This window comes from Bos indicus, chromosome 16 (assembly GCF_029378745.1).
Source record: "Bos indicus isolate NIAB-ARS_2022 breed Sahiwal x Tharparkar chromosome 16, NIAB-ARS_B.indTharparkar_mat_pri_1.0, whole genome shotgun sequence".
In the NCBI taxonomy this organism is placed as follows: Eukaryota; Metazoa; Chordata; class Mammalia; order Artiodactyla; family Bovidae; genus Bos; species Bos indicus.
This window is the reverse complement of record NC_091775.1, coordinates 66,438,007-66,463,916: the sequence shown is the minus strand read 5'-3', so window position 1 is coordinate 66,463,916 and position 25,910 is coordinate 66,438,007. Positions and strand designations below refer to the sequence as shown.

The 25,910-nt window shown below is 44.0% G+C and overlaps 1 protein-coding gene across 2 annotated transcripts in view; it reads right to left on the bottom strand.

Moving 5' to 3' along the window:
* Window positions 1-2,412: 2,412 nt before the first annotated feature.
* The window catches only part of C16H1orf21 (chromosome 16 C1orf21 homolog), a 242,356-nt gene continuing 218,858 nt past the window's right edge, over window positions 2,413-25,910 (bottom strand). For both annotated transcript variants that reach the window (XM_070768563.1, XM_070768562.1), the window contains 2 exons: window positions 22,949-23,009; window positions 2,413-3,207 (listed from right to left, as the gene is read on the bottom strand). In XM_070768563.1, coding sequence (XP_070624664.1) covers window positions 3,169-3,207; window positions 22,949-23,009 — 100 coding nt within the window. In that variant the 3' untranslated portion in view covers window positions 2,413-3,168. The remainder of the gene's footprint in view (window positions 3,208-22,948; window positions 23,010-25,910) is intronic.

Sequence of the window (25,910 nt, the reverse complement as noted above, 5' to 3'; positions counted from 1 at the left end):
GACAGAGACCTGTCTCCCAGGAGGCCGGGGGGTGGCTGCTGCTGTGTCTGAGGGCTGACCTAGTTTTCTGTCCCCAGACTTTGTACCTTCTTTGTCCCTAAATAGACCATAACACCGCCCTGCGCTCCAGCCCGGGGCTCGGAGGCATCACTGAGGTTAAAAAACCTCTTTTTAAGCTTCTCAGACAGTAACAAACACGCATTCAATTATGACAGCAGTACTCCGTGATCCCAAATCTCCACCAACCAAAAGAAAGATACACACAGACTGCTGAACTTGTACAATTCGACAACTCAGAGCACACAAGGCGTGAGTAATCCCGCAGTAAATCTTGCCGACAGTCCGCCCTGCCCGCTGGCCGCTCATCAGCTGGATCCTGCATCGCACCCGGCCCATGGCCATTCCCTCGACCTGCTCTGTCCTAAATGCTCCTGGGTCCATCTCTCATCCTTTTTCTACCTCCCTCCGCCAGCCCCTTTCCCTCCCTCCCTCCTTCCATCTCCCTGAGGCCTCAGAGATAACAGCCAGCAGAAGCACTAGCTTCCAGATTATTTTTTCATTGTATCTGAGACAGTGTGCTTAACGTTCACATACACGGGGCAGGGGGGAGAAAGGCAACAGGTTTTTGCGTTAGACCTTTTCAGAAGGCATAAAAAAATCAAATACAAACACAAATCACTTGACAATTTTATGATTAAAGCCGACAAATGGAAAACAGACAGTTTTGAGTGTTGCTAACATAATCAAGCATTTCATGCTAACCGGCTCGGCCGCCCCGTTTCTCAGATCTAAGTGTACCACGCGTGTCTGCAGGTGAAATGACTTTTGCACATCAGCGAGGTAGCCAGTGTTAAACCCGGAGGACAGAACCCAGGTGAACAGCCACTGGTTCACAGAAACGACACTTGAAACCCTCAAAAATCAGATTCCAAGGGACACGTGGTTCTGTGTATGTGTGTGTCGTGTCAAAATGTTAAACGTGACCCTAAGAAAAACGACGTGAGCATGTTTTATCTCGGTTGAAGGTGGTGGTTTTCTGGGAAGACGCTATCTGAGACACCCCATGGAAGGCGTTCTGTGTCTGCTTCGTTCTTGCTTGATAAGAGCAAGGGATCTCGGGAAAAGGTCATTCTCGGAACAGTGACCAAGTCTCCGGTGCACAAGTTTGAGGTGGGGCTCAGCAGTTCGTTTACAGTTGAGGAAAACTATTTTAGTCACTTGGCCAAAAAAACCATACAAAGGGAGGGGATGTAAAACCCTAGGCGACTTGAACTCTCTCTGCATTTTTTTCTGCTTGAAGCAGGATAAAAAGCCTGAAATTTTGGCTGCGTCTCTGTTTATGTAACAACCACAGCTGCTCCCCAAAATAGCTGCCGCTGCCGGCTGAAAGAAGGAAGGGCTTTTGTTGCTAACGTTTGAGTCCGTTTTCTCTAGGGCCTGACTGAGTTTCCTTCCCCTTATGTTTGGTGTGTGCTGCTGGGTCCAAAAGGAGATAAGGAACTTCTCCCTGGACACATTAGTGGTGCCATCAGCTATACGGATGGATTTTCAAGTCAAGGCTCATCTTCACAGCGAGACCACACTAAGCTTCCTAGTCTATTCAGTGGCAGGTAACCTCCTGACCGCCCAGAACGTATTAACTACCCACCTTCGGAGGGCAGTAGAGGGGCTATAGTGAGGCCCTTTGTGTTCATAACCCCACAAAGAGAAACATACAGTGCTTTTTATGTGTTGTATTTGTGTGTGTGTGTCTGTGTGTGTGGAACAAATCCAAACCTGGACTGCTGGCGTGGCAATGAACAGGGTGCCCTCCCCCAGAAGTAACAAAGAGAACGCTCGTCAAAGCTATCGGACGTGTTAAAAAAATACAAAAGTTATTTTCTCCTTTTGATTGCTATTTACTTGTGACAACATGTGTTAAAAATATTACTTCTGTCTTTGAGAAGAGATCATTCTCTTCATAGAATATGGAAAAATAAACTCTACCAAACCCACAGTTCACGTTCCCCACTACGGCCCGGGGCTTTGGCTTTCGCATCTCTGGAAATCATCACCAGTGTCAATGGAATACTACATGTTCCAGGCGGCAAACGCTTTTCACTGCACCATCCGGTGCTGCCAACAAGAGAATGGAAGTGGCAAGGCTCACGTGACATCTTGAAGGGAGAGGATTAGGAAGTAGGGTGGTTTATTTGCTGACAAAGTGAAAGGGAACGGGGTGGTTTCAGGCCCTCCTAACGAGCTGTGGGGTGTCCCCCTCATCACCTCTGACCACTGCCAGCACTGCACTTGCGTGGTGGGTTGTACATGGGATGGTAGGGAGCCATTAAGGTGCCATTGCTAGGAGGACTCAGCTTCCTCACCCAGGATCATCATAAAACACTGAGCTGGATGAATGGGAGAAGACAAGGATACATAAAAACAGTAAAATGTTTATTTTCTTAGAAAAAAAAAGTGGGCAAGAGGGATTCAAAATGATTGTGATCACACTTCCGTCTGCATCTGAGCAAAACTGATGTTGCAAGCTTGATCTTTGATTAAGAGACCCAGGAAATGAAACCACCTGCTGCTCGCTCCTATGTCACTTCCAGGAGTCATGTCACGACATGCTTTGAATTGATAATAGCATCTCTACTTCTTCTCAGCAGAGAAACTAGGCTTGCCATAGCAACCATCCCATCTCCAAAGCACAACACTGCCAGTGAGAAGCAAGGCTCTGGACTGCTGGGGGAGGCAGGGAGGAGGGAGGGGGAAGGAGGCGCTTGTCTTAGAAGCGGAACCAGTCTAGAACAGAAGTTGGATATCTGAGTTCACCACTACCTCGTCTTTTAGAAAATAGGTTGGAGAGCATCTGTAAAACCAACAGTATCTTTAAGGTGAAATTGCAGAATTTTGCTGCAGACCTGGACACTGAGAGAAGTGAAAAGTTGCAACAAGTTTTAACTAGCAGCAACAAAGAAAGTTCGATAACAGTTTTTGTTTGTTTTTAGCAATATTCCTTTGCAAGTTCATTAAGAAACACTGTAATTTAATGGGGCATACGATATGGAACGATCTTCTTTTGCTATAGTGCTGTTCGCTGAAGAGAACCAACCTTTGCAAAGATTTCAACTGGGGTGTAACCTATTTACACAGTAGTAGCTCCCGGTTTGACTGGTAGGATTGGTGCTATGTGATGTCTTCTTCTTCCGAACAATAATCTCGACCCTTGAGAGGAAAAGAAAAGAATAAGATGTGAATGAGAAATTCAAAGCAGAGCTTGAGATGGTTACCTGCAGTCCATCTTCTCAGTTTCTGTCTCCCTGCAGTGAAACCCAGGCTCCATCAGTGACTGCTGGGCACCAGGTATGTAAGTCATAAATACACATTGACCAACTTGTAAACTGTATATACATCGTCGCTTTGAAGTTTTACCAAGCTTCTAATAAGCTTTTGTTTTGTATTGGTAGGGCTTTCCTGATAGCTCAGTTGGTAAAGAATCCACCTGCAATGCAGGAGACCCTGGTTTGATTCCTGGGTTGGGAAGATCCCTTGGAGAAGGGATAGGATACCCACTCCAGTATTCTTGGGCTTCTGTTGTGGCTCAGCTGGTTAAGAATCTGCCTGCAATGTGGGAGACCTGGGTTGGATCCCTGGGTTGGGAAGATCCCCTGGAGAAGGGATAGGATACCCACTCCAGTATTCTGGCCTGGAGGATTCTGTGGCCTGTATAGTCCATGAGGTTGCAAAGAGTTGGATATGACTGAGCTACTTTCACTTTCATTCACTTCACTTTGTATTGGTAAGGATTTATATTATTCTAGGCACAGACAAGACTCAGCCTTTCACCACATAATCACCAAATGGATGATCCATTCAGGAGACCATTTTGTCACGAAGAGGAGAAAACAAAGTGAACCGTGAACAAGACCCTTTCTCCTAGGGCCAGGCTGCTAGCATTCCACAGCTGCATCTCCAAGCCCAGAACTTATACAAAACAGGTTACTTGGAGGCTTAAGAACGACATCCAGTTGTTACTTTTGAACATATATCATCCTCTCTCCAGCAGGGTATATACTCTATGAAGGCACAGTTAGGTCCGGGATTTAAGTTCCACATGTCCCGTCACTGACTGTCTTGGTCAAAGCACACAGTTTTGTGATCTGTAATCCCTCACAGAGCATGGGAACAAGTCTCTGCCCTGCCTGTCTCACAGTGTCACAGATAAGGGTTTTGAATAAAGTCACGTATCCATACTATTTATATCTTTGACCACTTCCTTTCTTTCTTTATTTTTAAGAAAAAAAAAAAAGAGGAATGTATTGGAAAGATACAAGGGTATCCCGAAGAACAAGAGGCTCAGTAACCAAGGTTGGGAAGGATACATGTAGGATGACGCGGACCTTGGCTCCTGAGAGAGGCTATTAATGTGACCAAGTTCCAGTTACTTTCAGTCTGTGTCTCTGTTTGTTGTTTCTGATTTCCTGGAGTGACAATCATACTGACTCAACAGGACTTAGCCCTTGACCCCTGGATTACAGAGGTGTGAACAGTGAACATCACACGATGCTCAGGTTTCGTAAGTACATGTTGGGTACCGTGTTTGGCACTTTCCAAGTAGTATTGTGGTGGCTTATTCTGCCACCACAGCCCTAGGTGTCAGGCACGGTCCCATCTCCCATTTCTCAGATGAGAAAAGCAAAGCCCAGAGAGTGCCAGAAGTTTTCTAAAGTCATAAAGCTTTTACACAACATCCAGTCTTTGGCAGGTCATGCACACATCTTTAACTTTCTTATAGGTGGTATTTGGGGTTTGGTCTCTGCAAACATCCTGTGCTAACATCTTAGGGTTTTGTATAAGTGACCATAGGCCACGTCTTCTTTTCAACAGAAGTGGGAGCCATGTCCTGACTGTCTGAAGTGCTTCTCATCCAAGCCTCCCCATGACCTAGACCTAGAGAAACACGTGGGGGTGGGGCTTGACCATGGCTAGGGGCAGGGGCAAAAACAACTGGCTTAGCGGCAGTGCGGAGAGATGGAGCTCTTTAATGAAATTAAATTCTTATTATTATTTTGGCTGTACTGTGCGGTATGTATGATCTTAGTTCCCTAACTAAGGATTGAACCCACGCCCCCTGCATTGGGAACTCAGAATCTTAACCACTGGACCACCAGGGAAGTCCCAACCTCTTTCTTTTTAAATACACACTACGTTTTTCAGTTTGTGGGGGAAACAAGTTCCTTTAAAAATGAAACTTTCTAAATACCTACAAAAAATAAAATTTTTATTTCTAAATAAGTCTAAATAAATAGGCTTATTCCTAAACGTATCTAAAACATAAAGAAAATAATAAGTTTGCATACAACTATTTCTCAAATGCATGGCTTGTTTCTTTGTCACAACATCTGTTTGGGAAGTAGCTCACATTCTCTTAATAGTTCAGCATCACCATAGTGCACGGCTGTACCACTTGGCTGGGTGGTCATCCTGGCTTTGTGACATTAACTCTGAGTACGTTATCTCCCTGCATCTCACTTTCCTCATTTGTAAAACAAAGATAACAACAGTACCAACTTCACCTGGCTGCTAAAGATTAAGTGAGTTAATAGAGTGATTCAGTCCTGCCTGGCACATAACTTTATACATGTTGTATGTGTCACACACAAATACACGTGTGTTAGATAAGTAAAATGTTGCCACATGATGAAGTCTTCAGGGCCTGTGAAAGCATGAGGGTGGCCTGTCCCCATGCTAACTGGCCCCAGATGGCTTGTTCTCGTTGGATGATTCACCAATGAGCAGACTTTTGGCTTCTTCTATCACACTACCGATTCTCACCCTTGCTCCTGGCAGAGGTTTTGAACCTGGTGCCATCTCTAGGCTTGTTCTACTTGCTGTATGAAAATGTCTCCTGGGCAGGGTGACCAATCCTGACAAAAGTGTGCACTCAGCAGTCTTCTTCCCGACCCCTCCCTGGTGACACTGCCCCAGCAGACGCCAGCTGCTGTTGGCCTCGACCACCCCGGAGACACTCCCTGAGCCGCACAATGGGGAGCTAGGGAGTCCTCATGGACCCGGAGCATGGGGGGTTTATTCTCCATTGTGGGAAATGGGACACACCCACATCTATCAGAAACAACTCACCGGGGTCAGAGAGCAGACCTGTGGGTGGGTGCTGGGTGGGTGGAGGGGAAATGTGGACTCGAGGAGTTTCCATGGAGGTTTTATTAGGGAAGGAAAGATGACTCTCCCCATGTGTATGTGGACACATACACTGTTATATGACACTGGGCACATCACTAGGCCTCGACACCCTAGGGATAATCATGGTCTCTGTCTCACTGTGTTGTGATCAGGATCAAATGGGAAAAATATAGTATCTAGCGGGTGGTCAATAACTATCAGCTGCTTCTGTTATTACTACTGTTGCTGCTGAATCCCGTGTTTGTTCAGGCCATGGCAGGAGATTAGGGACCACCTTTCCTGTGGCTGATGGGGGGCGTGAACTGTCATCACAAATGGTAATCCGCCAGGTGTCGGGGAACCCCTCCCCCCACCTCAGCCTTGCACCCCAGATGGGCCAGAACTCCATGTGCTCCAATAAAGCTTCTATGACAGACACCTAGGTCCGTTCCCTTCTTACAAAGCCTCAATCAGAGCAAAGGTCCAGCTGGCCAATGTGGGGTTCAGAGGACACCTCATCCACAAGGAAGGACTTGGATGCAATGATAGATAGACAGACAGACAGACAGACACTCACATGAACTAGGGTACTCAATGATAAAGCAGTCTCCAACTCTGTAAATGAGTTACAGGATTATGCAGAGGGAGTGTTTCAGACCCTCCAAGATTACTGTTGCCATAAGAAAGTGCCCGCTTTTAAGGGGTAGGGGAAAAAAGGATTATTATGAGATTACATGAAATCATGTATGTGAAATTCTGAAAATTGTAAAGCACTTTAGAATTTAAAAAATCTATCATTGTATACAAAAAAGAACATGCCCACTTTTTAAGGGACAAATCTCTGTAAACCCTCTGTGTCAACCCCAAGCAGCAACTTTCATTTTCCTAGCATTTGCTCCTCTGAAATTATTATTATGACTATGAGAAGGAGAAAGAAAATTGCATCAGCTGCTTTGAAGACACTGTTTCATTGGTGATTCACACCAACCCTGCAAAGTAGGTAGGAGTCCTGTGCGCTGTTACTTGTGGGAAAATCTCAGCGAAGCCCAGAACACAGGGCTAATCCTTGCCTCTTTTGTTAATGACTGTAGTGAGTGGATGACTAAATTCAAATCAGTTTTATTTTTGTTATTTTCACCTGTCAGCAGTTCTGAGAACCAATTATTTTATGAATAGAAAACTTGGAAATCAAAAACATGGAGAGTAAGCACTCCCATATGGCCAAGTGTCATTTTAAGGGGAGCCTGAGAAAACTTACGGAGGCAGCCCCATCTCGGCATCACGCGGGACCCCACCTGCACACCGGCTCTACCGGGCAAGAGAGGAGCTTGTTACTGTAGCGTGACTTCATGTCTCACTTAAAGTTTAAAGAACTGTGCTAAAAAGAGAACCTTAAAACCTTCAGCTGTTGAAGACAGGAAGCAGGAGTGAGCTGGGTGTGGGAGCTACACAGCAGTTCTCTTAGCCCAAAGCATGGCCTTTCCCCTAAAAGGGATGGCAAAATGGAGGTCTTTGTAGAGATGCTTTATGCAGCCAGAATTAGGGGCTGGTAGACACAGTTCTGCCCTTGTGCAAAGGATACACTGAAAGCTACAGACAGCCAGGTCCCCACGAGGCCCCCATAGCGTGAAGAATGGACACTCACGATGATGCTGACAAGGAGGGGTTGTTTGAAAAAGCAGAGGGGCATGTGGTGCAGATTCAAAAAAATCTTAAGGAGATTTTGCCTACCACGGCTCAGATGGTAAAGAATCTGCCTTAAGTGTGGGAGACCCAGGTTCGATCCCTGGATGGGGAGGATCCTGTGCAGAAGGTAACGGCTACCCACTCCAGTATTCTTGCCTGCAGAATTCCATGGACAGAGGAGCCTGGTGGGCTACAGTCCACAGGTTGCAAAGAGTCAGACACGACTGAGCAACTAACACTTTCCCTGACCACACTCTTACTTGGTGTAGTTTCCATGTCCTCTTCAATTGTCTGCATGATTTTCTTGGAAACCGGAAGTTTATGTCAACTCCTACATTTCTGAGGTTCTAGGATAAGGATTTTCTACTTGTTGAAAGTTCTAGGCTTACAATTAGCAATATTACAGTGTAGTGAAGGAAAGGGCATTCTCATGATGTTGTATTCTGCTAGTTTAAAGAGGCCCAGCTCAGAGACCAACTTCAAATAAAGGAATTATTCCTCCTAAATGCCTACTGTACTTTTTCTCCTCAAGTTAAGTAGGCAAATAGGCTAGGGCTGGCTGTCAAGTTTCCGGTGTGAGTTTATCCCAAAAGTCTCTAGTATTTCTCTATAGACGTGTGCATTTGGCCTAATCCGTACACACTGAGCATGTAACAGACAGCTGTGAACTGAGCACTTCCCCAGTGGGGCAGTCTGGACCAAGATAAAAATTCCCAAGAGGAAGCAGTGAGCTCGTTTTCCCATATGTAAAAGGGGACAGGAGGACCTAGCTTGCAGTGCTGTTGTGAGACTTAGCAGTCATTACACATGGCACCCCACTCCAGTACTCTTGCCTGGAAAATCCCATGGACGGAGGAGCCTGGTAGGCTGCAGTCCATGGGGTCACTAAGAGTCGGACACGACTGAGCGGCTTCACTTTGACTTTCCACTTTCATGCATTGGAGAAGGAAATGGCAACCCACTCCAGTGTACTTGCCTGGAGAATCCCAGGGACGGGGGAGCCTGGTGGGCTGCTGTCTATGGGGTCACACAGAGTTGGACACAACTGAAGCGACTCAGCAGCAGCAGCAGCACACATAGGTGATCAGCAAAGCTTGGCACATGGGAATTAATAAATTATAGCTCTTATGATGATACTGAAAAATGAGATCAGCAGATCCAACTGTTAGTAAACTGACTATGTGAGAAATTGGGCTCACCGCTGGATCGCTTCTCTGCATTCAGGGCCTCACACAAGTGGGGCCTCAGGGCCTGGATGCTATTCCTTCCTTCTCCTTTCTGGCTGACTCCTCCTGCCCTCAGACCTCACCCCATCTGTTACTTTGCTTTGTTTAGTGAAAGTTGCTCATTCATGTCCGACTCTTTGCAACCCCATGGACTATACAGTCCATGGAATTCTCCAGGCCAGAATACTGGAGTGGGTAGCCTTTCCCTTCTCCAGGGGATCTTTCCAACCCAGGGATCAAACCCAGGTCTCCCACACTGCAGGCAGATTCTTTACCAGCTGAGCCACAAGGGAAGCCCAAGAATGGAGTGGGTAGCCTATCCCTTCTCCAGTGGATCTTCCTGACCTGGGAATTGAACCGGCGTCTCCTGCATTGCAGGCAGATTCTTTACCAACTGAGCTATCAGGGAAGCCCCTGCTTTGTTTAGACCTCTGCTCAAATGTCACCTCATTGTCTTCACTGAGCTTGTAACATAAAACAGCTCTCCTTACTCTGCTTCATTTTTACTTGTATTACCTATCTTTACCTGACATTATGAATATATGAATTTGTTTCTTTACTGACTGTCTTCCCCTTGAATAGAAGTATCCAGTGGCAGAAACTGTTTTCTGCACTGCTGCATCCCCAGGGCTTAGACGAGCACCAGTGACATATTAGATGCTCAATAAATATTTGTTGAATAAATGAAAGTAGGAACAGTATCTAGAGAGATCTGAGATTCTGCAGTTGGAAGAGGACCTGGAGGTCTTCCTCTCTGACCTCACACCTAACATGGAACAGACCTCCAATGACCACATTATGGGCAGGGAGCCTCCTCTTTTTCACTGGAATATGTCAGATACTTTCCCAAGCTGCCCGTTAAAGTGTTTGAGAGCTGAGCCCAAATGCTGCCTCCCTGTAATTCCCACAGAATGGTGGACTTGGGGCCTTAGCAACCGGAGGCTGGGTCCTCCCAGACTGATAGCATTCCCTGGTCCGTTACCTGCGAATAACAAGGTTTCCTCCCAGGTCTCCCTCTCTTGCATATGTGTCAGTTTTCTCATTCTTAGTGCACCCATCAAAAAAGTCACTGGCACAGAATCAGATATCCTAGTAATACAGCCTAAAATAGGTAAGCATTAAGTATTTGACAAAGGAGGTCACCAGAAGTGACAGATTCCAAGAAAAACAATGTTAATTCTTAACAAGACAAAACAGAAGATAAAACTGAACTGCTGTCAGAGCTCTTGAGAGGGAAATAGCTTCAGTCTCAAAGGCACGGACAAAGATCACAAAGAAAAATAAAAAGATGGACATATTTGATCATGTAAAAATGAACCTTTGCATATATCAAAAAAAAAAGAATAAAATAAAAAGGCAAACCTCAGTGGGGAAAATACCAGCAGCATACAATATGTAAATGACAAGTTATATGAGAAGCTCATACCAATAAAAAATTAACTTAAGAGGATCTCAGTAAGAGGGAAGGGCACAAAGTGGAAACAGAACAAATAAAGTCCGTAAACACACAAATAAAAAAATGGTCTGTTTCTGTCATCAAAAAATACAAAGGAAAACAATTAGATACTACTTAAAAATTCTTGAGAGCATACAATGAAATGCAACTCTACAGTCTCGTAAAATGGTATGGCTGCTTTGGAAAGTAGTTTGTAATATGTATTATGAGTCATAAAGTTGTTCACACCCTTATTACAGCAATCATTGCTATTGTTAATTAATAGCAATGATAAAACCTAAATACATTTAAAAAATATATATACAGATTGGTTCTCTGGGGCTGGAGGTAGGAAAGGGGACTGGCTGTAAGCAGGCAGGAGGGATCTTGCTGATGTGATGGAAATGTTCTAAAACTGAGTTGTACTGATGGTCACACAGTTTGGTAAATTTACTAAAATCCAAAGGGCTTCCCTGGCGGCTCAGACAGTAAAGAGTCTGCCTGCAGTTCGGGAGACCTGGGTTCGATCCCTCGGTTGGGAAGGTCCCCTGGAGGAGGGAATGGCAACCCACTCCAGTATTCTTGTGTGGAGAATCCCCAAGGACAGAGAAGCCTGATGGGCTACAGTCCATGTGGTCGCAGAGTCCGACACGACTGAGCAACTAAGCACAGCACAGCAAGAGAAGGCTGAGAAGGAGCGAGTATGAGAGCGAAGCCCCCGCCTTCACTTAGCTACTGAGTCTTATGATCATGTTCCAACATCATCAAGTAAGAGCTCTAGGGAGACTTGGTCTTTTCCCCTCTCGGTGGTCCTTCCATCCCACCACCACGCCTTATAGTAATTGTAGCCCAAATGTTTGTTTCCCTTACTACAGGGTGCAGAACAGAGCACGTCTCTTATTCATCTTTGTTTTTTATCTTGCTGATAAAGTAAAAGAGTTCACTGGGAAGGGGCACCCGGGGAGAGCAGCAGAGTAAGGGAACCGAGGAGAACTGCACTCTCATCTTTGTCTTTTTGAACAGTTAATGGAATCCTTGTGCAGTTCAGAGAAGTTTGCTTTAACAAGGCTTATTTTTATATGGAAGCACACTTCCCTGGAAGCTCCTGTGGTAAAGAATCCACCTGCAGAGCAGGAGACCCTGGTTTGATTCTTCGGTAGGGAAGATCCTCTGGAGGAGGGCATGGCAACCCACTCCAGTATTCTTGCCTGGAGAATCCCATGGACAGGGGAGCCTGGCAGGCTACAGTCCATGGAGAATTCCATGGAGAGAGGAGCCTGGCAGGCTACAGTCCATGGGGTCGCAAAGAGTTGGACATGATTGTAGCAACTGGGCATAGCACAGCACATACGTTGTTAAGCTCATCATAAAGCAGGCTACCTGACAAATGAAGAATTCCTCCTCCTCTCCCCATACCCCTCTGAAGGACACTGGGAACCTCCGTAGGTTTCTGGACTGTGCATTATGTTAACTCTCTTACCTCCTGCCTGCTTCCTTTACGTGATTCATCTTCCTCCTCTCTCTTCCTAATCGTGGGCTTACTGAGTTTCTGTTCCTTGATTCAGTCATCCTTCTTTGGAAGCCTCTTACCCTGCACTGGGGGATGGTCTGGCTTTCTGGGCACTAAAGAACGTCTTGATTAATGAAACACGATTGCCCCAGCTGTATTGCGGTGCAGAATTTAATGGGCCATCCTGATTCTCTGTCCATCAAATACCTTTTCCCACAGAAATTTTCCCATGTATCACCATCTAGCAGCAACTTTGAATCTAAGTTTCTGTGGGAATCTTGACATTTAAGCTCCATCCTTGAACCAAGAATACAGGGCCATGAAAGCTGCATTCCACACCTTGAACATGTGTGAACTACCAGCCAGAATCCAGAACAAAGATGATGCGGAGGAGACAGGAAAAGAGTGGAACAGTGAAACGCAGGACACCCCCAGGGGCTGCTGTTCACTCCTCCTCCTGTAGGGCTGTGGGCCAGGAGCAGATGCCCCCCAATCCCCCACCTCTTCCTTGGGGCTGCAAGTGTCAGAGCCTCTTCAACCAGGGAGTGTTTCAGCAGCATTTTCGTTTACAGCCCAACAGCAATTTATAACAAGTTTTGAGGTAATGCTGAAGAAAAGCAGACATAATTAGCTGCGCTGTTCAAGTCTCCTCCCCCGGCTTATTTCATTAACGCCTCAATCGAGGCATTAATGGCCATGCCTGTTTGTAATGAGCTTTATTCTAATTAGACTCGCGCGTTATTATTTCAGTTGGAAAAAGATCTCGTTAGTAATGAATGGGAGGAGTATGACAGCCTCTGACTGCTTCTTTGACCATATATAGGAATGATTACCATGATAATAAGCACAGTGACAAGAATCCTAGTAGACTGACCTTTTCATTTTCAAGAGAGAATGTATTAACTAAACAGCTTAAAAAACCCCCATGAAGTATTTATTGGGCTTCCCAAGAGGCTCATTGGTAAAGAATCCACCTGCCAATGCAGAAGACGCAGGAGACTCAGGTTTCATCCCTGGGTCAGGAAGATCCCCTGAAATGGCAACCCACTCCAGTATTCCTGTCTGGGAAATCCAGCCAGGTGAGTTACAGTCCACAGAGTCACAAAGAGTTGGACATGACTGAGCGACTGAGCAAGCACACATGAAGTGTTTCTTAAACCCAGATCTTCATTCTACTGGCAAAAAGGAGGATATTTTAGATGCTGTAAGGGAGCTATTTCTCAAGTTTTGTTAGATGTTGGCACTCAGGTGACTTCAATGATTTTCTTTTCCCCATGAGGAGGTGAGCAAGACTGAGGACAGAGCAAAGCAAGGATACAGGACTCGGGATGCCATGTCCCCGGGCCATGTCTTAAGCCAGGGATTGGAGACTTTCTCTGTGAAGGGCCAAACAGTAAATATTCTAGGCTTTGCATTCCAAAGGGTCTCTGATGCAACTCGACTTCAGCTATAAGCATGAAGGCAGCCAAAAATGCAAAAGATAAAAGTAAAAGAAACAGCATGGTTGTGTTCCAAGAAAACTTTATTTGTAGACACTGAAGTTGGAACTTCACATAATGCTTCACATATCAGAAAATATTATTCTGCATTTTGTTCCCCTCAACCATTTAAACACATAAAAGCTATGCTTGTCTGGTGGGCTAGATTTGGCCCATAGGCTCTATTCTGCCCACTCTTGTCACAGAAAATACAATTATCATCAGTGGGTTCAGAGGCCCTCTTCCTAAGAGCTCAAACAGCAGATATGATTTTCATTTTAAGAAAGATTTCTCTCCAGATGGGACCAGACTTCTCCAAAAGGCCATTTTATAAAACTGTTCTTATTTTATAAGAAAACCATCAATCAAAATTGAAATTAAATTAAAAAATTTTCTTGGAAACCTGTCTTCCTAATAAATCAGAAGGCTTTCAAAGTTTCACTTAAATCTCTGACCATATGTGTACCATTTTTATATAGTTTCAGTCCTATGATAGACACAATTAAAATTTTTTTTCACTTAATATTATAACAATTTCCCCGGTTATACCTGATTCCTCACAATGATAAAATGAAACACTATAAAAATATGTGGTATTTTTGCAGAAGATTTCCAGGTCACTTGATGGATTTAATTCAAAGAGATGTCTTCAATTAGTCTATTCTCAGTATTCTTGCCTACAGAATCCCAGGGACGGGAGCCTGGTGGGCTGCCGTCTAAGGGGTCACACAGAATCGGACATGACTGACGTGACTTAGCAGCAGCAGCAGCATGTATTAAGAGTTAAGATTTCAATACCACGCCCTCGCCCCTCACCAGGGGAATGCACTTGGTGGACTGGAGACCCGTGGGTTCCCCCTAGGATTCACTTCCTGTAGGACACGAAGCCTCATACGTCTCCTTTAAGACTCACTTCCTTCAGGACAATGGCTTTAGCAAGTCTGGGATTTCAACCCATATGCCTTAAATTTTTTTAATTTTGATTTATTTATTTGACTGTACCAGGTCTTAGCTGCAGCACATGGGGTCTTCTATCTTCGCTAAGGCATGCAGAATCTTTAGTTGTGGCATGGCATGTGGAATCTAGTTCCTGACCAGGGACAGAACCTCCCTGCATTGGGAGCAGAGCCTTAGCCACTGGGCCCTGATATGCCTCTTGAAAAAGATGTGCCTTCCAGACAAATTTTAGAGCTCTTTGTTCTGAAAAAATTTCTCATACCCTAGAATTTGTTTTGAACATGGCTAGAGGTTTTGGGAGCTAAGCACACACCTCCTTTCCTTACAGTTTTTAACTGAGAGAAGTTGGTCAACGAGAATCAGAGTTCTTGCTGGATTAGAGAACCCAGCAACCTCTCCTTATTCCCTCGCCTACCTCCCGTCCCCCAGCGAGGCCTAATGGATGGCGACTGGCCCACCCAGTCACAGATGGAGAGAGTGGAGAATGTTGGGTTTGACTCTCTTCCTGCTCCATGGGCTAGCCAACCAGAGACAGGAGAGTATGACAAGCTGGTTCCATTCCTTTCTTCCTACACAGAGGGGTGAGGAAAAGGCACAGGAAGCAGGACTGCTTTCAGAAGAGGAAGCACATGCATTTGGCCAGGAAGAGGACTGCAGCTACGGATGGGAGGTCCCTGCCTGCAGAAGGCACAGGGCAGTGAACGAGCCAGATACAAGGGAGAGAAGGCCCGGAGCGCAGCGAGGAGTGCGTGTCCTGGGCCCACGGCTGGGGAGAACGCGTTCTAACCCTCTGCTAGGCCTTCTGCTAGGTTTGAGGGAAACACACACGAATAAGATCCAGTGTTCGTCCTTAGGATACCATCTGTGTAAAGCTTCGAGTCCTTTTCGAGATTCTTTAATAAAACATCAGCAGTTACAGAGGTTGGCACTCTCCTCTCTCTGTCTCCTGGTGTTCTCTGCATGGCTAAAGCAATGTCCCCTGGCTGCTAGAGGCGAAGAGTGGAAAAGCCACGGGAGGAAGGGAAGCAGACAGCCGAGGAAGAGGATGGGAAGGAGAAGCCAATAGGGAACCAGGCAAGAAAATGACTCAAGCCTGCGTCACTGTCTCCCTGCTGAGGGGCTTCTCGGGCGGTCCTCCCTTGCACATCCAGCAAAACGGCACCATTCACCAGCTGTGCCCCATGTTGCCGCCGAGCTCAGAGCACAGTCAGCCTCACCACATTCATAAAAAAGGCATGGTTTTTGTCTGCATTCTTGTACTCCCTTGTTCTGGAACCTGCACTCTTCTCTCCTTTGCTACTCTCTCAGGTGCCAGGCTGACAGAACCTCGAGAATTCTCTGAAAATCAAGCCCTCCAGAAAAAAAGAGAGTGAGTGGAGACTGGTTGTGCTGTGTTTCTTCTAGGCTTGCCGCCCGCTTTATTTTCCTCGGCTGTGTCCCCCATGACTAGTAGCTACCTGGGATGCTGGGGAACGCGGGGATCCTCAAAGCCCACGGTGTGCATACACATCACCAGTGGTTCCTGCACCTATTACCATCGTGACTAAGTGGGTGGCATGAGTGGTAAAGAACCTGCTGCCAATGCAGGAGATGTAAGAGATGCAGGTTCGATCCCTGGGTGGGGAAGATCTCCTGGAGGAGGAAATAGCAACCCACTCGAGAACTCTTGCCTGGAGAATCCCATGGACAGAGGAGCCTGGCGGGCTATAGTCCATGGGGTCACAAAGAGTCAGACATGACTGAAGTGACGGCACGCAGGCACGTACGTGGTACATTTCAACTTGAATTCCAGTAAGAAGTCACCTGCATAAAGCTATGTAGTAGGGAGAGAAACAAAACAGGGCTGAGTCACGTCCTTACCGTTGTAATCACAGCTTTAATTTGGCCGATGAATGAGGCAAGATGCATACAGGGCAGAGAGTAGGCGAGGCGGGGGATGAAGGGAAAGGAGACACAGGAATGGTCCGGTTATTAGCAAAAGCAGGGCCCTGTTGTGTTTGCTGTGGAGCAAGGAACTGTTCGAAGCAATGATACTGGCAGCCCAGCCCACTTCCAAAATACGCAGGCCGCCAAAAGCATCTCTTTGCCAGTGTTGAAGGTCCGGGTTATTATCAGAACTGGCAAGCTGGCTGGGAGGGATAAGCTATGACTTCATCTGTACACATGGGGCAGGCCGGGTGACACTGTTCAGGATTTGATAAAACAGTCCCGTGTTTCCCATCACTGGTGGGCAAACCTCTAAATGCACCGCCTGAAGGTAAAGCCTATCATCACCTGCCGGTGCCAGACAGCATCTTCGATTCTACAGCAGCTCTGAGGTTAAACTCTCTACTACAGGAATGGTTTATACATAGAACCCAGAATCACAGCTCATAATTACACACAAGTCAGTCTCTTCACCAGATGGAAAGCAAACACCTTTTGATCTGCGACACACTGATTCATAACGGAGTTCTGACATAATATTAAGAAAAGGAGCCCTTGAAATAAACTTAGAAATGCAGACTTATCGTGATCTTTCTCACCAACTAGTTCTGGGGCCAAGGAACTCAGGCCATTTCACAAACCCAAACATTTTCTGAGTATAAATGATTTTGCCATAGATGTAGAGGTCTACAGATAAGCATCTTTAAAAATCAGCTGATTTAAAATCCACACGCTGCTCTTTCTCAGACATTTCCTCAAAATGTCATATTGAATAGTTCCGGTCAACAGAGGCAGAGTCTTAAAATTGTACAGGAATATGTGAAGTGCAGTGCACGCTGACGGCTCACCCATGGGCGGGGGTGGTGAAGTACTATGAGCTGTTTTCAAAGAGGAGAAGGGAGATGAGAAAGGAAGCAGACAGGGTTGTGTTGGAGTTAATCTGTGCTTGGTTTCCTAATTTTCTTTTAAGTCAGAGATACACATGAATAAGACGAGATGCTGATGAGACTCATGGGTGCTCATGGGTGTCATCGGGCCCTGGATCTGAGCAAAGCATACCAGTGAAATGCACGGGTTCTTTGCCTGGGGACCAAGGGCAGGCTCCAGAGAGATATAAACTCTAAAGTTTTACTTCAGAATGTTGTGTATATGATAGCATGTGCCTTTTTATAGGGAGTGTTTTTATAACTTTAACAAAATTCCCAAAAGATGCCCATGATGCAACACTTAAGATGCCTTGCTTGAGGAAAACTAACTAGATGCAAATAGCTCTGTGCCGAGACATTCTTTATTTAATATTCAGAGTTCTCTTTCAGAAGGCAAAAGATTTCCCAGTCATTGGCTGCTGTTCTTAAATCTTCCTAAAACAAAATATAAATCCCTGTGTTTGCCTGGAAAAGATACTCTTAAGGCAGATACTTTAAAAATGTATTTACTTTTTCTTCTTCTTACAAGTAAATTTAAATATTTTATTTTAGAAAGCATATATTAAAATCTGATGCGATCTGTCATTGGTATCATATTCAAAAACTCCTCCACAGGGCCACGTTTTAATAATCTAGATCTCTTCTTTCTCCTCTGATTATACTGAAAGACAAGTTTAAAATCATCATCTTCCTCTGCAGTGAACCGTCATTTTCTTTAAGATGCAATACTAGGCAAATGTCATCACTTTACATAAGATTCAGGAGCCTGTGAATTGTCAGGCACAACTACAGATTGTCACAGAACAACAGGTAAGTACTTGAGTAAAAAATAATGAGGTAAAGATAAATGAGGTGCTCTCATTGTTTCACAGGATTTTCACTTTCCAAAAGGAAAAGGAAATGTAGATCAGAGGTTATAATGCTCTTGTGAACTCTCATTGCTCTCCTGATAAAAATTGCTCCCATGGTCATCTTCAGATGCAGCTCAGTGTCTTCGCTTTCCTCATGCCAGCAGAGTGAGACGGTGTCAAGTGGCCAAAGAATCCTAACTGCCTGGTTCATGGACCTCAAGTTTCAGCACTTGACTCCTGAAACATCTGCATTCAATAAAGGAACACCTGACTCTCGGTGATAGTGGAGGTGGGGGTGCTGGGTGAAGGACTCCTCCATGCTTAAAATAATTACCTTTTCAAAGACATTTGCTTTTAGAACTGAGCTCCTCAAGGCAAGGGACTGTTTCCTACTTATTTTGTATCCCCCATTTCCTGTTTTTCTATCCTGAGTCATCGCATAATGCCTGGTACTCATAAGTGCTAAATAATTAATTCATTTTTGCTTCTTGCTTTTCTTTGCCACAGATAACTTCTTACAATACTGCTTGCCCAGTTGTGGTGCAGAAGTAAACTGCAGCTTGGCACCATGATTATTTCTGAAGTTGTGTGTGTGTGTGTGTGTGTGTGTGTGTATGTGTGTGTGTACATGTGCGCGTGCTCAGTTGTGTCCGACTCTTTGCGACCCCATGTAGCCTGCCAGGGTCCTCATCCATGGTATTTTCCAGGCAAGAATACTGGAGTGGGTTGCCATTTCCTCCTCCAGGGGATCTGCCTGATCCATGTCTCTTGTGTCTCCTGCATTGGCAGGTGGATTCTTTACCACTATGCCACTCGGGAAGTAGAGTCGTCCATACGAAATTTCACAATAAATATCATCTTTGTTTCCTTATATCAATGGTACTTTTGCATATACCTTGAGGAGACAGAGCAGAGATTTCTTTTGGTATGGAGAGGAGAGGTATCATGCCCTGGAGACATTCAATAAATACAAAGGATGAATCAAGGAAGGGCAGGTTTAAATCACTACAGATTCACTCAGCTTTGCTTCTTAACAATTTAAGGAAGAAAAAAAGGAATCCAGAGAAAAATTAAATCTCAAAAATCAAGCCCTTTCAGAATGAGTCCAATTTTCAGCATGAAGCTCTGAGTTTAATTTTTTAAGTCAACCCCATAAAACAAACAAAGGTAGTGCTAGTGGAGATGATGGAATTCCAGCTGAACTATTTAAAATCCTAAAAGATGATGCGGTTAAAGTGCTGCACTCAATATGTCAGCAAATTTGGAAAACTCGGCAGGAACCATGGACTGGAAAAGGTCAGTTTTCATTCCAATCTCAAAGAAGGGCAATGCCAAAGAATGTTTACACTACTGGACAATTGCACTCATTTCCCATGCTAGTAAGGTTATGCTCAAAATCCTTCAAGCTAGGCTTCAATAGTATGTGAACTGAGAACTCCCAGATGTGCAGGCTGGATTTAGAAAAGGCAAAGGAACCAAAGATCAAATTGCCAACATTTATTGGATCATAGAGAAAGCAAGGGAATTCCAGAAAAACATTTACTTCTGCTTCATTGACTACACTAAAATCTTTGACTAGGTAGATCACAACAAACTGTGGAAAATTCTTAAAGTGATGGGAATACTAGACCACCTTACCTGTTTCCTGAGAAACCTGTATGTGTGTCAAGAAGCAACAGTTAGAACTGGACATGGAACAACTGGCTGGTTCAAAACTGGGAAAGGAGTACCTCAAGGTGGTATATTGTCACCCTGCTTATTTAACTTCTATGCAGAATACATCATGTGAAATGCTGGGCTGGATGAATCACAAGCTGGAACCAAGATTTCCGGGAGAAATATCAACAACCTCAGATATGCAGATGACACCACTCTAATGGCAGAAAGTGAAGAGGAACTGAAGAGCATCTTGATGAAGGTGAAAGAGGCGAGTGAAAAAGCTGGCTAGAAAATCAATATTCAAAAAACTAAGATCATGGCATCTGGTCCCATCACTTCTGGGCAAATAAATTTGGAAAAAGTGGAAGCAATGACAAGTTTTATTTTCTTGTGTTCCAAAATCACTGCGGATGGTGACTGCAGACTTGAAATTAAAAGATGCTTGCTCCTTGGAAGAAAAGCCATGGCAAACCTAGATAATGTATTAAAAAGCAGAGACATTACTTTGCTGACAAAGGTCCATCTAGTCAAAGCTATGGTTTTTCCAGTAGTCATGTATGGATGTGAAAGTTGTACCATAAAGAAGACTGAGCACGGAAGAAGTGATGCTTTTGAACTGTGGTGTTGGAGAAGAGTCTTTAGAGTCCCTTGGACTGCAAGGAGATCAAACCACTCAATCCTAAAGGAAATCAACCCTGAATATTTATTAGAAGGACCATGGCTACAGCTGAAGCTCCAATACTTAGGCCATCTGATGAGGTGAGCTGATTTACTGGAAAAGAGCCTGATGCTGGGAAAGAGTCAAGGCAAAAGGCGAAGGGAGTGACAGAGGATGAGATGGTTGGATGGCATCACTGACTCAATGGACATGAGTCTGAGCAAATGCCAGGAGATACTGAATGACAGGGACGTGGAAGTTCCTGGGGTCGCAAAGAATTGAATACAACTTAGCGACTGAACAACAACAACATAAAACCTAAAGAATAGTTTTGAATTGCATTTATGATTGTCCACATGCTAATTGGAGCAAAGAAATACTCAGCAATGGTTAAAAAGTCAGCAAAATAGTTCACAAGAATGCAACTTCCAATTTTGGTTATGTAAACTATTGTGAAGATTATATTAGGCCAAACATATATAATTATGACAAAATATTTTAATTTGAGGGAGGCTTAATATTTAGATGATACAAAGGACAGCATATTCACAAAATTCAGAAGGATGAACTTTAGGTAAGGGAGGAGAAACAGGAAAGTTTGGCTCAGAGTTGATAGAAAACTCCCTTAGAAACCTGTAACTGGGCAATAATCACAGATTATATAACCGCTCCTTTTTTGAATATGAATGTGTTCAATATATAGTGGGAACACTGTTTATGCTGAATCTAATTCTCCTTTGTCCAAGGAAAGTTACACCAAACAAATGATCAAGTTATCAACTTCGCTTTTGTTGCACTAAACACATGACTGTCTACACCTTAGATGCAAAGTAAGACAGGAAATTGAATTCCAGATGAGAACAATGAATTTCAGTTTTGAGTAACAAGAGGTAGAATTTCAATTATGGAGACACACTGGAAAGAGATTAGATAATTTTAAACACTTTTTCAGGGTTTATAAATGTTGCTTAAAAAGATAACTTACAATTTAGGTTTCAATTTTTGCAGATTACCTCTAACTAATAAGCATATATTTTTATTGCCAAAATGTTAGTGCAGGAGAAATAATCCAAACAGAGAAAAAAACTCTTCACCATTAGAGTGGGAACAAAATGTTTCTTTTTAGGTTTCTCTTTACTGAAAACAAAATGCTATCAGCAAGTTAGTCAGCTTTTGAATCAATATGTGAAAATTGCTAATTATTCTTAGATGATGTTTTCAATCTAAAAAGTCATGCATAAGCTAAAATTTCACTAAAAGTAAAAAAGAAAAATATATACTCAAATGAGTATGTGAGCACAGCCGATGAACACTATAGATTAAATTATTATTTTAATTCATTACCCATTTCTATTTTTTACATTGGTAATATATGCTGGTCTTTTAATGGTACATTAGAAAATTTCATAATGATTCTTTTGGGGCAGGGGTCTACCTCAGAGTGGAGTCTGCTACTGAAATAAAGATCAATTTAAGACTTTCTTCATTATCTTCCACTGACTGATAAATACATAACCTAGGAATTCATGAAGAAATACTCAAGGACCACAAACCATAAAAAAGAAATAAAAATTAAAATGGAAAACATTTCAAAAGTAAACTTGGTCTGTGATGCCTTAACCATAGTTGGGATATGTTCTGAATTTAGAATTTAACTCTTCTTTAGAATAAGGCTTTCAAATTACAGTTCTCAGATGTATGACTTTAGCATTTAAAATTCACTCCCTGCAGTGATAAATTGAAATTCTATGAGCATGCAAACCTTTAATGATTACCATATTCTACTCTTCATTCAATTGATTTGCATATGGCACTCTGAGAGCATAAATATGGGTTAAATTTCCACATGGATCAACTTTGAATCTTCCCGTCATTATAAAATCCACACCCATATGGAGAAGTGACTTGGAGGTTCTGCTTTGGAGTCAGACAGACATGGGCTGGAATTCTAACTCTACTGCTATTAGCTTTGCAAACCTGGCTAAGTTATACTCAGGCATTCTAAGCCTCAGTTTCTTTGTAAAATACACGTATTACTTGTCTCATGGCCAGCTCCCTCAAGCAGGTATCGACTGCAACATGTTTGTGACATCTGTAAAGAAGTCAGAGAAGCCCTGGGCATGTAGTAAGCAGGCACTAAGGACCTCCTTGCCTGCAGCCTGAGAACAGAGCAGGGCATCAGGGGTGGACAACACACAATGATGGCAACACTTTTTAGGCAAAGGCTCTCACCAGTCTCACTCTGAGTTTCCACGCTTCAGTGAAAGATCAGCCATAGCCCAGGATCCTGGGAAGCCCAGTCATACATTAACCCTTCTCACAGCCACCTTCTGAGTTGTGTGTGTGGGGTGACTGCTGTTAATTCTAACCATCCCCTTGCAAGAACAGCTTTGTACCACAGACACCAGAATGTTGTTACTCTTAACTCATGAGGCAACAGTCCCCTTGAAATATGCAGTTACTTTACTTCTTACCTTTTCAATTTTTTCATCCAGCATTCTGAAGAATTCTTGTTGGCTTTCAGAGATGTGCATGCTGAAAAACAAAGAGTAGTTAAGTGCATATTTTCAATGTTTCCCAGTTCCCTCAGGTCAAAAATGCCGAGCGTCTAAACTTTGGGGCAGTCATTTATTTTTTGCAGACTTTTCCACTGAAGTGCTCTGAAGTCATACTAAGGCTAAATGTCATGAGAGTAATCCTACACATGTGTTTCATAATAGCCTATCAGTTTCCACAACTTAAGGAACACAGTTTCCTTTCAGTGTACATATTATTTATGTTGGTATTACTGGGAAGTGTGTGCCCCTTTTTTTTTTTCCCTTGGATATACATCTGTAATTAAAACAAAAAGGACAGGTAAGCAGCACGTGGCATATTTCAATGCTGTGTGTAAGTATAACAAGAAAATATATCCTGGGATTTCATTGGCAGTCCAGTGGTTAAGAATCCACCTTCCAATGCAGGGGACGTGGGTTCGATCCCTGGTCGGGGAACTAAGATCCCATATGCCCTGGGGCAACTAAGTCTGTGCTCTACAAGGAAGAGCCCGCATGCCACAACTAAGACCCAGTGCAGCCAAAAATAAAATACATAAATATTTTTTAAAAGATTCATTAAAAAACATATCCTAATTATGATATTAAAATGTGTATTTTACAAAGGTGTGATCACGGTATTCAGCTGACTGTATGGCTGTGCGCTGGGTGCAGACGAGCCAAGAACCTGACCTTGCCCCTAAACGTCTTTGATACTGGTGACAGCAAATGTGCCTTTTTGGAACTGAAATTCCACTGTAATGTGGAGTAAGTGAGGAGGCATGTCTGAGCAGCCCTCGGCCCTGATTCCCTGTTCTTTGCTATTTAACAGTATCCTCAGCGAGATGGGCATGGTTGGTGGGGGCAAAACTAAGAAGGTAAGGAGAGAAGAGAAGATCACGGATGGGAGGGGAAGGACTTGGGGGCAATGTGGTCTTAATGACAGTAGTTTCGACCTGGCAAAGAGCTGTGGGTGTTCCAAGGCGGTTCAGGATGCTGGGGTAAGAGACACATGATCCAGAATTTCTTTCACTTGACATTACTGCCTACTGGTTTAGTGGCTGGGGGTGGGGGGAGGAGTGGCTCTGGAAGAGCCTCTTCCACTCTCGTCTAGGTGTGGTGGGCAACCTTACCTGACATTCCCTGCAGGGGCCATGGAGAGGGGCACGAGTGACTGGAAACCCTTCAGGCCTCCCAGGACAGATAATAAGGCTTAAAGGAGGTTTCCCCTGTGTGTAAGACCTAGGTTTAAAATAATATCAGCTCTGATATAAAAGAAAAAGAATGAAAATATCTGATATCAGCATCAACTTTCACAGTTCTAAGGCACTTTCATGTATATAATTTTTGCCATCCTTTCCAGTAGTCAGGTATGGATGTGAGAGTTGGACCATAAAGAAGGCTGAATGGCGAAGAATTGATGCTTTTGAACTGTGGTGTTAGAGAAGATTATTGAGAGTCCCTTGGACTTCAAGGAGATCCAGCCAGTCCATCCTAAAGGAAATCAGTCCTCAATATTCATTGGAAGGGCTGAGGTTGAAGCTGAAGCTCCAATACTTTGGCCACCTGATGCGTGAGCTGACTCACTGGAAAAGACTCTGATGCTGGCAAAGATTGAAGGCAGGAAGGAGAAGAGGATAACGGAGGACAGGATGGTTGGATGGCATCACTGGTTCAATGGACATGAGTCTGAGCAAGCTCTGGGAGATGGTGAAGGACAGGGAAGCCTGGCGTGCTGCAGTCCATGGAGCTGCAGAGAGTTGGACACTACTGAACAGCAACAAATATGATCATTCAAATAAGGCAGACGTCCTGTTTCAGAAACAGGTCCTCTCTCACTGCATTTTACACAGGCAGGGCAGAATCTTGGATGATGACAGAGATTAAACAGTCTCCTCTCTTTTTCTGGGTGGACAGAAAAGCCATTTTGCAAAGTTGAGTTTTTCCAGATTTCTTATGGCTTTCCTTCTTTAAGTGCCAAAATGTCGTTCATTTGAGCCACTCTGGATGCAAGTCTTCTAAACCGTATACTCTTGAATAGCTGTATATCTCAAACATTACTTAGCTTTCACTTGACGACCAGCAGCCACTCTCCTCACCTTAAATCACAATGCTCTTCTGTAATACTGGGATAGCCCTGGAGCCTCTAAGATGGTTAGAGCTGGCTCTCTTTAAGCAAAAGGACCTTAAACTCCAGGCTTTCTCTGCCTGCTTTTGAGCTCTTCCTTTCATTTCTCCTTGTCAGAGAAGGTATCAGTCCTCTTTCCACTTTCTTCTTAGTTTCTGCTTTGATGCCATGCTTCAGAGCAGCACAGGCAACCTTGTTAGAGTTGTGTCTAAAGTTAGCATAACAGGCTCCAAAGGCGAGCCCGGGGGGATTCTTGTTAGTGGGAAACATGAATATTCTGGTACCCACCATGGCTGCTCAGACACTTTTGGGGGCATCCTTCCTATTCTTAGCCAAGTTTTCAGCAGATGAGTTTGTTGAATAGCTCTGGGTCCCAGACAGGAAAGGCATGAAGATATTTATATATATATCTTATTATATATATATAAGATATATATATAATATATATATATTTATATATCTTAGACCCAGGTTCGATCCTTGGGTCAGGAAGATCCCGTGGAGAAGGGAATGGCTATTCACTCCAGTATTCTTGCCTGGAAGATCTCATCTGGTAGGCTACAACCCATGGGGTCACACAGAGTTGGACATGACTGAGCAAACAATACGTTTATGTATCTTAATATAAATGCCTGCCGGCCTGCTGAGTCACTTCAGTCGTGTCTGACTCTTTGTGACCCTACAGACTGTATCCCACCAGTCTCCTCTGTCTATGGGCTTCTCCAGGTAAGAATACTGGAGTGGGTTGCTATTTCCTTCTCCAGGGGATCCTCC